General features: G+C 49.5%; 1 protein-coding gene across 1 annotated transcript in view; it reads right to left on the bottom strand.

Moving 5' to 3' along the window:
- Window positions 1–453: 453 nt before the first annotated feature.
- The window catches only part of FANCM (FA complementation group M), a 94,644-nt gene continuing 84,486 nt past the window's right edge, over window positions 454–10,611 (bottom strand). The window contains exons 19-23 of the mRNA XM_090034428.1: window positions 9,218–9,324; window positions 5,601–6,170; window positions 3,341–3,725; window positions 1,576–1,867; window positions 454–1,098 (exon numbers count right to left, since the gene is read on the bottom strand). Coding sequence (XP_089890554.1) covers window positions 948–1,098; window positions 1,576–1,867; window positions 3,341–3,725; window positions 5,601–6,170; window positions 9,218–9,324 — 1,505 coding nt within the window. The 3' untranslated portion in view covers window positions 454–947. The remainder of the gene's footprint in view (window positions 1,099–1,575; window positions 1,868–3,340; window positions 3,726–5,600; window positions 6,171–9,217; window positions 9,325–10,611) is intronic.

Below are 10,611 nucleotides of genomic sequence, written 5' to 3'. Positions count from 1 at the left end.
ATCTCCAAATTGAACAGGCCTCACCCCCCCAACCCCGACAATGGCTGCCCAGCCTGGCCCACCCCAGCATCCCAGCTCTTAAAAAAAAAAAGCCCTGCACTTACCAGATCCTGCCAGGCAGGGGAGCAATCCCCAACATCCTGTGCTGCATGGGGTGGCTCTTCCCCGAGCCCCCAAAGACCATTGCAGCAGCTGGTGAGTGTGGAGGGGTTGTTTGTTTTTTTTAAAGTGCTGGGATGCTGGGGTCATGCAGGGCAGCCATTGACAGGGCTGGGAGAGTGGGTGGCAGTCAGGTGGCCTGGAGGAGTAGGCAGGAGATGGAGCCTGGCAAGGGTCCCCCCGTGGTACCTTCCTCCCGCCCCCCCAACTGACCTGCAGCAAGCCGGGACCGCCTGAATCTTCTAAATCAATTCAGAGGCTTCAAATTGATTTGGACATTTTAATTGGGCTGAATCTCCTCCGAATGGAACCAGCAACTGAAGCTTCACACAGCCCTAGCTAAGCAGCCCGTTGGCCCTGGCAGGCACCTGAGCTGAAGAAATGAGCACCTGCCCTGCAGGGACATGGAGGAACGCCCCCTCCCCCATGCTGGGGGCTGAGCATGGCTCCTTTCGGCCCTGCCACTCACTCCTTCAACGTGCATGCGACTCCTGAGGCAGCCGTCCCAGACTGCCTGATGCCCCCCTGCGGCCCAGTCCCAGCAGCACTCTTCTGTACTGTGGAGAGCCCCAAGCTCGCTCCCCCCCAGCCAGTGCAAGCAGCATCCTGGCCCCAATGTTCTGCTCCCAGCCCACAGCTCTCACTGCAGCAACCATCTGGTTTAGTCAGGCGCAGGGAGCCCCACTCTCCCCTACATACACGCTTTGGGGCAAGGATTTATTTACACATTTTACAGTAAACCAAACAGAATAAAGTGCATTATTTAGAAGGCATGTCCACAGGGTGGGTCAGCACTTTGCCGTTGATATACTGCTTTTCCCAGTAGTGTTAAGGTTTTCGGGCAGCATCTGCGGGTCAAAGCCATAGCGGATGTAGCGGTAGATCTCCTCAGCCTTCTGCTGGCTGACCTGGGCACTGGCAGCGATGTCCCTCGGTGAGCTGCAAGGTCAGTGCAAAGGGGATCTCAAACACAGCTCTCTGGATGCCAGCCCATGACAGGGAAGTGTCACATGGGATCCAGGGAAGATGCTAGATAGACAAAGCTGCAGGACTGCAATACAAGGAGGGTACCAGAAATGCCAGGGAACCTTTCATTGCCTTCTCCCCAGGGTTACAGGGAGCGTGGCCTTATCAGGCCAAGCAAGGCCAAAGCTGAACAGAAGCTATAGAGGCAGAGCAGAGGCCTAGCAGGTCCAGGTTACACCCCGAGGGATGCAGGGAGGAGCATGGAGCCCAAGGGCAGAAAGGGAGGAGAAGCACCTTGGCGCAGGGGACAGCACATTGAGTTGCCTGCCTGACCCCATCCTGGAGAGATCTTGAGAGACAGAGGCAAGGCAGAGACATGAAAGCCCCAGCCAGCACAGCCCCTCAGCAATCAGGGATGCGAGATGCACGGTGCCACCTGCCCCACCTCACCTGTTGGCCATCGTCTTCACAGACCCAAAGCGGTGGCACATGTTCAGTGCAGTCAAGTGACTGATGTTGGGGATGCTCAGGTAGAACCGGAGAGCGTCCTGCTTGGGACTGCTCACCTCGGCCGGCACAGCGATGGCTGCGTTCTTCCTTCGCTCCACCAGAGCCAGGTCTTTCAGCAACTTGGCGGTTTCCTCTTGGCAGGAGCTGAAGAGGATCCTGATTCCTGCCCGGACAAAGGCAGACAGCATGCCGTCGTAGTGCTTGGTCCTGTGGAACTGGCGCAAGGCCTCTCCTGCATATTGAACAGAAGAGCTGAGAGTTTGTTTGCAAAGACACTTTTTCTTTAACTCCTAATTGCTGAGAAGAAAAAAACATCGGTAATGATCACCACCCATCACCAATTATTGTACAACCAGAGTAAGGATTCTTTCCCAGTCCAGGAAATTCAGCGTCAGGAGAGGAGGAAAAACTGCCCAATGCAAGCAGCTGGGAGAGATCACTGGTGAGAAGGCTGTTTTCTTGAAAGACGGGGATTTTAGGATGCGAGACCAAAGCTCACACAAGAGCTACATGAGAGGCTGGTAACCTGAACATGCAAAACTAAGCAGCGGTGGGAGGGTGCAGCTACCTGAAAGGACTGGGATGACCAGAGGGACAAAGGGCTGAAGTGAGATTACATCAGGTAAGGAGCAGCTGTCTGAATGTATGTGATGAACAAGAGACAAGTAGTCAATAAAAGGTGGGAGCAGACAATTAACGCAGCTGGTAAGATGGCAAAGAGAGAGTAATATCTACTGGGATTAAAAAACATAGCTCATGTGTTCCTGTAAACAAGCCGTAAGTCTAAAATACCCTGATACGTGCTCCTGTACCCCAAAGACCACACACACTTTGCTTTGGGGAGGGCAAAATGAAGAAAACGAGATTTCCCAGAGATGTGGCTGCATAGAGTAGGAACAGAGCCTGATCAGCCACCAGCTTCCCCTCTCTTGCCTGCTCAGCCAGCACTGCAACTGTGCAGCTGCACTGAACTGTAACTGGTCTCTACAGCCAGCTCTACAAATTTGTAAAAGCTAAAAACAGGCTCCAGGGCTGGGAAGTAAGAGAACAGACCAGCACTAGCTGCCAGACAGCTTAGTCGTTAGCTTGGCTAGGGGACATCAAGACTATTAAAATGGAGAGACGGTTGTTAATAACTGTGGAGTGAAGAGCAATGAGCCATGAAGTCAACTGACTCCCTCAGCTGCCTGAATAGAAATGCCACTGCTGCAGCCAGGCAGTTGGTTTTAAACTTTGGGCAGCAGAGGACTCAAAGTGGGGTGCTTCTATTCTGGGCAGAAAATCAGCTTTCCCACTCATGAAACCCGCCAAATTTGTAAGGCTAATTTGGGGGGAAAGCTCTGCATGGTTTCCAAGTCAATATGATACATCCAATCGATCCTCTCTGATAGAAGGCTGCACTGGCTGTTGCAGAGGGACACTGTAGTTTTCTTTTATAACTATTTTTAAAAAAAATCCAACTAAACACATGTTGGTTGGTGGCATTTTGCTTGCTTGCTTTTGCCACCATAGCAACAAGCACTGTTAAGAATAATTAAAATATATATCACCGTAACCAATCTTCTTACTTTATAAAACATTGTGAAATCCTTAAGTATAGCTCTCTTCCTCTTGTACTCTCCCCCTCTCTCTAGCAACTATTTGTCTTGAATCCAAAGGCTCCCCATGTCCATGTGCTGGACACAGTAGCATAATGAATACTGACCTGCTTTAATCCTGTCCTTTTCCACAATCACACATATCCTCTCAAACATGCTCTGCAAATGCTGAATCCGCTGTATCAGTTTACTTCTGTTCATGTTGTTCAACAGTTCCGACACGAATTTCCTCTCCACTACCAGCCGGTTGCTGACAATGTAATCACAGCCGCTGAGAGAGCAAACCTGCACCTTTATCTCATGAACTGCCTTCAGGGAAGAAATTATTTCTGATCCGGAGGAGATCTCGCGACTGTCTACCAAAATGCAGAGTGGAGCTTCTGTTTCCAGAAGCTTGGATGAAGCAGGCATGGCAGCCGAGGACTTTCCTTTGGAAGTGGACTGGCCTGCATCAAAAGTGTTTGTGCGGAAGTTGTTTGAAGAATGCTCTACCTGCAAATGTTGAAAAGCACAACATGGCAGCATGGTAACAGCAACATGCAACAAAAGTGAGGCACTCAATCAAAATATACCTTTGAGATGCAACAGCCTAGCAGCAACGCATTTGCTTCACATCGACCCAGCCTTCCCTCAGAAATCATTTAGGAGAGTCTTTTAAGGAGAACAAGCTATCATGTCTCAGGCATAGTTCTTTGGCATGACAGAAATTTAAATAACAAGATCAGCATCTCAAGCCCGCCTGCCGTAGGCTGATTTCCCAAATCAGTATTGAGAAGCTCAGGTAATGCTTTGAATTCCAGACATGCTCAGCACCACAAATGCCAATGAAGTTAACAGTAACTGAAGGAGATTGCCTTCATTTCTATTTATGTGCCTAAATAAGGATTGGGGCCACACAGGTCCTTACTTTGGAGCAGCATGTACACATTTTATGGGAAGTCCTACACACACACACCCTGTGCTCCCTGATGTTCCCTGTTTTCTGAAATATGTCCAAGATACTCAATAACTAAGAACACTATGAAATCACCAGCATTTTGTCCATTCCTGACATGACTCAGACACTGGCCCCCTCAAGGTTATGCTAGTACCTAGAAAGACTCAACTTAACAAGGAAAGAGGGGACACATCCATTTTACTTGCACAAGTAGATCCTGGACTGTTCGTATCCACGTGGTTCACCACACACTGAGGTCATAGTGGGTTGCTGAATTAAAGACAAGCCTCTCAGCTGTTTGCTGTGGCTTCAGCTCCCAAGGGGACCACATCTCCAATCAGCTGAAGCTCATTAGCAGTCCTGCATGACTGACTGGTGAAGCAGTGCAGGTGGAAGTAGAGGCTGCAGCAAACGGAGGCACCTCAGCAGTCCTGGGCAGCCGCTTGCTGTGGCTGTGGCAGCCCTCAGCTGGGCTGCAAGCCCTCCTCTTCACAGGGGCCAGAAGCCTAACCCAGGCTCTGCTGTAGGCTATGGCACAGGCCCCCTGTCTACTCCTCAAAAGGCATCAGAGATAGGGACCACTAATTCAGGCTCCAGCAGGGGGGAAAACGGGCTCCCTGCAGGCCTGCCAGAGCCAATTTCAGGCATTTTGCAGGGCAGGCTTTCCAATACCTCTAACTGGTTGAGGGAGCACGCCATGGGGTGGATTACCATCGAACAGCAGCACACAGGCTGTTCTCCAGCTGTTTTCAGAAAGTAAAGCTCACCTTTTATTAAACAGCAACTTAAGTATAGCTCAGTACTTACATTTCTTAATGAACCCATAATAAATAACCTTTATTAAACAGCAAAGCAGTGCAAAGCAAAGCAGGGCTTGGGAAAGCTGTGCCAGGTGAGGGGGAGCCCCTGCAGTGGGGGCAGGCACCTAGCATGCCTATGCCTTCAGCTCCTAGAGCTAGGGGTACTTACCTGCTCCACTTTGGGCAGGGCTTTTAAACTCCCTGTCAAAGCAAGGAATCAAGCAACCTGATTGGCTGCCCCTGGAAAAATGTAGGGCTTCCACAGTGTTTCCAGGGCACTGCTGCATTCTGCCTCCATGCTTCAGGTAAGGGGTTTTTGTTGGGGTTTTTTTGGTTTTTGTTTTCTTTGCGGTTTTTTGCGGGGGTAGTTGTTTTTTTGGGGGGGGAAGGGTTAAGTTTTTCCCCACTCTCCTTCTCCCCTGCGGTTTCAAGTTATTTCCAGCCAAATCACAGGTTTATGGAGCCTGAAATCCCTTGAAACCCAAATTACAGTGAGTCCCCAGCTAGAGGACCAGCTCTCGTTTGGTATTGGCAGCAGCACTCAAAGCCACCCCGTCAGGATCAGGACCCAACTGCATCAAGCCGTTTATGCAACTGTCACGAGGGAAAGGCCCTGGAAACAGCACATACCTCAAGCTGAGGCTGAAGGTTCCCCTTCCCCTTCAGGGAATCAGTGGGAGTCAGTGAAGGTCTGGCTCTGCCCCGGCTCCCTGGCTGAAAGTCCAGCTCTTCAGACACTGCAGCCTTTAAGTCGAGGAGTCTCTGAGCTCTATTGTCCAGGGACTGACAAGCAGGGACGTCTCTAGCAGCAACCATAAAGTGCAAAGAGGAGCCTGGAGGCAATGGCCTGCCTAGGTGAGCATTTTCCTGCTCTGTCCGGACAGGGTCTGCTTCCACAGCCCTCGCGTTACTGAGATTTGTTTCTTCTTCACTTGAGTCATCAGGTATAATAATTCGTGAGGTTTTCTTCTTTGCCAAGGGAAGGGCACAGTAGTTTTCTGTCCTGTCCTGATTTAGCTTCCTTCTGCGGCGAGTGAGGTATTGTTTCCTTCCATTGACACATTCCTCATCTTTTAGAAAATCAAAATTGACACACACTTCCTCCTCGCCAGAGTCACTTTTTCTGTAGGTCTCTTCATCTTCCTCCTCCTTTTCAACACAAAAACTGTCTTCTAAATAAGTCTCGTCTTGCTCAGGAATCTGGAAAGAAAAAGCAACATGCATGAAAACACGACATAATATCACTTTAGACTTGGCGCCCCATATAAAAGTGATGGGGAAGCATGTACACGTGCTCGATTCATACCAACTTGAGTGTAAAACACACTACCCAACTTTGAGTTACTTTAATTGAGGGACAGATCTGGCAGTCCGACATGCAAGTACTTCCCTTAGATATAATGGGAAATGTGTATGTGCAAGGACTGCACCACCAGGCCCATTAGCGGGGGAAATCATTTAATGCAAATACTGATCAGAGAATCATAGGGAAGTGGGGCTGGAAGGGACCTCCAGGGGTCTTCTAGCCCAGGCACTGCCCGAAGCAGGATCATCCTTATTCAAACCATCCTATACAACCCTAATCTAAACTCATTACATAAGACTCCCCTCAACCTTGACTCAAAGACCTAACACCCAAACCTGCCACAGGGAAAGCAGGGGAACCACAGCAGCCAACGTTCTGCTTCTCTGAAATGTTTTCAATACACACTCGAGATCTTGGGTAGAGCCCAGGCCCCCTGCTACAGAGGAAGGCAACCCCTCAGTCCATACCACTCTGATGACGGAGTAAAATTCCCTCTTCACCCCAGATATGGCGACTGGTCTGGCCCTGAACAGAGGGGCAAGACAGTCTAACCTGGAACATGAGGCAGAAGTACTGACACACCCCAACGTCCTCAAACTTGGCTGCATCCAACACCAAATGCCTCTGAAGACAGCTTGAAAACACCCCAAAACAAGAGGGTGGGAGCAGGGAAACCAGCAAAACCCAGAAGTATGGCAAATGCTGATGAAATGTAGCATGAAAAATTAAGATTAATAGTTCTAAAACTGCACTGTAAGCAGGCTAGCCAAATTTCATTTTTCACTATATGCAGCTGACAAACAGTTTCAAATTGTTTCAGTACAGAAAAGCAGTTGTCATCTATTTTTAGTTGTAGATTCTAGGAAACAGTCCTGGCCCCCACATAATACGTTCCCAAGTTTTTGCATGAAACGCAGGCCCCATCTTTTACCACATGCACCACACAAGTTTCCCAACACGTGTAACACTGCTGCCATGATCATTTTTCCTGTAATTTCACATTTTGCTTTCAAAATAGAATAATCCATAACTCACACTTCAATGCCCACAGGTGTAGGCAACACAAAAGCAAATTCCATAACGTAAGAGAGTTCAGAACTAGAGGTGCACCGATATATCGGCCCATATTGGATTGGCACTGACAAAAGGAAAATTGACATTATTGGCAATTGGCTTTTTTGGCCGGTGTAGCCAACAACACTGATAAACGCCACGTGCATACGCGCAGCCACAGCATGCACATGGCCAGGAATGCAGCCCGGCAGCTTGGAGAGCAGTGTCTGGTTGCTAAGTCTCTGGGGGGTAGAAGATGTGGGGGGGCAGACTGAGGCCCCCATGGTGAGGGAGGAAGTGAAGCTGGGGCAGGGCTGGGTACTGCCCATCCAGGGCAGGTGGCACCATGGGTGGCTCATCTAGGGGACAGGGGACATGGGCAGGGGGGCAGGGCAGCTCCTGCCACTGCATACACCCCTGGGAGAAGCACCAAGGGCACGTGCTCCTGGTTTTGTGCATGAGACGAGGGCGGGCTACCTGCTGTGGGCTTGGGGCTGGAGGCTGTGCCTGGCTCTTCCCAGTGGGGGCTGGACCAGGGCTACGCTCAGGGTGGACAGAGGTGGGTGTGGGGTAGATGGCATTGGCCCTGGGAGGAGGGAGGGGCTACAGGGTGGGCTACAGCCACCCCAAAATTCGCCATAGCCATTATACAGCACCCCCTCTCAGTGCCAGCACTGCCCACCCCAAGCACAGCCCTGGCCCAGCCCCCACCAGGAAGAGGCTGGCACAGCTCCTGGCCCCAACCCTGCAGTAGGCAGACCACCTTTGCCCCATGCACAAATCCAGGGGGCACATGTCCCCCCATGCCTCCCCCAGGGGTGCATGCAGTGGTGGGGAGCTGGAAAGGTGGGTGAAGCAGAACTGGATTTAGTTCAGTAAGGATAAATGCAGAGTGCTTCATCTAGGGAGAAGTAACCAACAACATGAATATAGGTTAGAAGGAGATGCCCTGATGGCTGAAAGGGACCTCGGGGTTCTGGTTGATCACAGGATGAACACAAGCCTCCAGTGCGATGCTGTAGTCAGAGCTGACAGCACACTGGGATGCATTAACTGATGTGACATGAGCAAGGCTAAGGAAGTGATACGTCCTCTCTACTCGGTGCTGCTGAGACCGCAGCTGGAGTACTGTGCCCAGTTCTGGGTGCTGCACTTTGAAAAAGATGTGGAGAATCTTGCAAGGGTGCAGAGAAGGGCCACAAGAATGATCAAGGGCCAGGATGACAAACCTTATGAGGAAAGACTAAGGGATCTGGGAGTGTTCAGCCTAGGGACTTGGTGGCTATCTATAAGTATGTACGGGGTGAATATCAGGAGCTGGGAGAAAAACTGTTCACTAGGGCACCCCAGGGGAGGACAAGGAGCTATGGTCATAAACTGTTAGAGAATGGTTCCAGGTTGGATGCAAGGAAGAGCTTCTTTATGGTGAGGGTGACCAGAACCTGAAACAGAGGTCATCCCAAGTCCCCAGCCTTGGAAATCTTCAAGAGGAGGCTGGACAGATGCAAAAACAGTCTAACACCTGGGGGATGTGGGCGGTAAAATAACCTATATAAAAGTAGAAAAGAAACCCTTAGCCCTAATTGATGGGACTTGTCTACTTTCCATTTCTCAGTAAGGGAGAGGATGAAATAATGACAAACACTTTGACCCCAAGTTAGTTGTTAAATTCTCTCTCCACAAAAAGTATGGAAAAACAACAGAAGCATGTGCCTCTGCCAGCGATCATTGTATTGATTACTTGTTCTTCATCTGAAGGTAACCGCCCAAAGCTAGGACTCACTGTTCAGGCAAAGGGGTTGCAATCATGCCCATAGGAAACTGAAGTTTCTCTTTCAAGTTTAAATGCATTACACATCAGGAGGAATGTGTTCATTGTGCTTTATACCTGTGAGAAAACTGCCATATTGCTGCATCCTTTATGCACCATCTTGTACCTACTGCCAAGAGCTGGACTCCGCACAGATTTCAAGTAAACTTGTTGCATCTCAGAGTCTGAATCAGAAAGAGAGAAGGAGAGAAGTCACATTTTATTAAGTTTAATGACAGTCATTTTCCATTGGTAAAAATATACATTTCCTTTCAAGATGTCACCAAAGGAACATCCCATTGTAAAGCAGACTTCAGCTTCTCCATGCTAGAGGAAAACACAAAACTTCCTCATAATATCTCCCCAAACATTGGCATGGTGCAGGACTGGATAGATCCATTCTCCTCCTCCATTATGAGTTTGCTATTTAATGGATTTGGCTCCCAACTTGCACCACTGCTCTAGCTCTCTTTTCCCCTATGAGCCTCTCTTCCCAAATGGACATAGCCATTTGCTCCTTATGAGTCATTCTGAAAATAGGGATGAAGTTACTGAAATCCAGCATAGCATTCTGTAACTCAGGCCTGCAATGCAGGATTCCCTTTGGTTTGAGAGATGCCCAAGGTGAGGGTGAATCCATTATGCTACCCTCCAGCCCTCCCTCCAGACAAACAGCCTTCTAGAATCAAAGCACCCACTTATTTAACATCAGTACACAGCTCTACTTCAACAAAAAATTCCCAGCACCTGTCCTACATGAAACAGAGGTTTCCATTCAAACTCGCATGAAGATGTCACATCCCAGATATGCCCAGGAAGGACAGGAACTCCAAGGAAAATATCAGTGTGGTTCAGGTGAGACCCCAAGTTTATTTAAAATTACTACTCAGCTGGAATGACCCCTCCATACTACCGCAGCAGGATTTCTCTAATGCAGATATCAACTGGCACCAATGGCCCTCACGGAACATAAACCAAAGTCAGCATGAATGCATTGCCCTCCTTGCGCTCTCAAAGACAGGCCTCTGGGAAGGGAAGAACCAGCTCACAGCAGTTTTCCAGTTTCATCATGTGGGAAAAATCTTTTCCCCCTGCCAAAGTTAAAAATCAGGCTAGAGCCCAAGAGAACCAGAAAGGCAGGAACAAGATTAAGGACAATCTGGAGCAGGGAGCCCAGACTACTCTGGTTACTCTGCCCAAAAAGCAAGTTGCATCAACTTTCCTTTTATGCTCCTCCACCAAATGGGAGACAGGCACCTGGCTCCAGCAGCCACAGGCAAACAAGGTCCCAGAGCCTGGGGTCAAAGTCAGTTTGATGACTTCAGGATGAGGAAAAAGAGAACTACTTCCAGAAGCTGAAAGCAGAGGGAGAGGGAGCAACTCACGGCAACACTGTTTCAGCTGTATCCAGCTGAGAACAGTTTCCCCACACCCCATCCCCTCCAACCCAAACCCAGCAAGAGGAGCCATAG

Source organism: Crocodylus siamensis, chromosome 2, assembly GCF_052110815.1.
Source record: "Crocodylus siamensis isolate JL-2025a chromosome 2, ASM5211081v1, whole genome shotgun sequence".
NCBI classification, from domain to species: Eukaryota; Metazoa; Chordata; order Crocodylia; family Crocodylidae; genus Crocodylus; species Crocodylus siamensis.
This window is presented reverse-complemented; position numbering and strand designations above follow the sequence as displayed.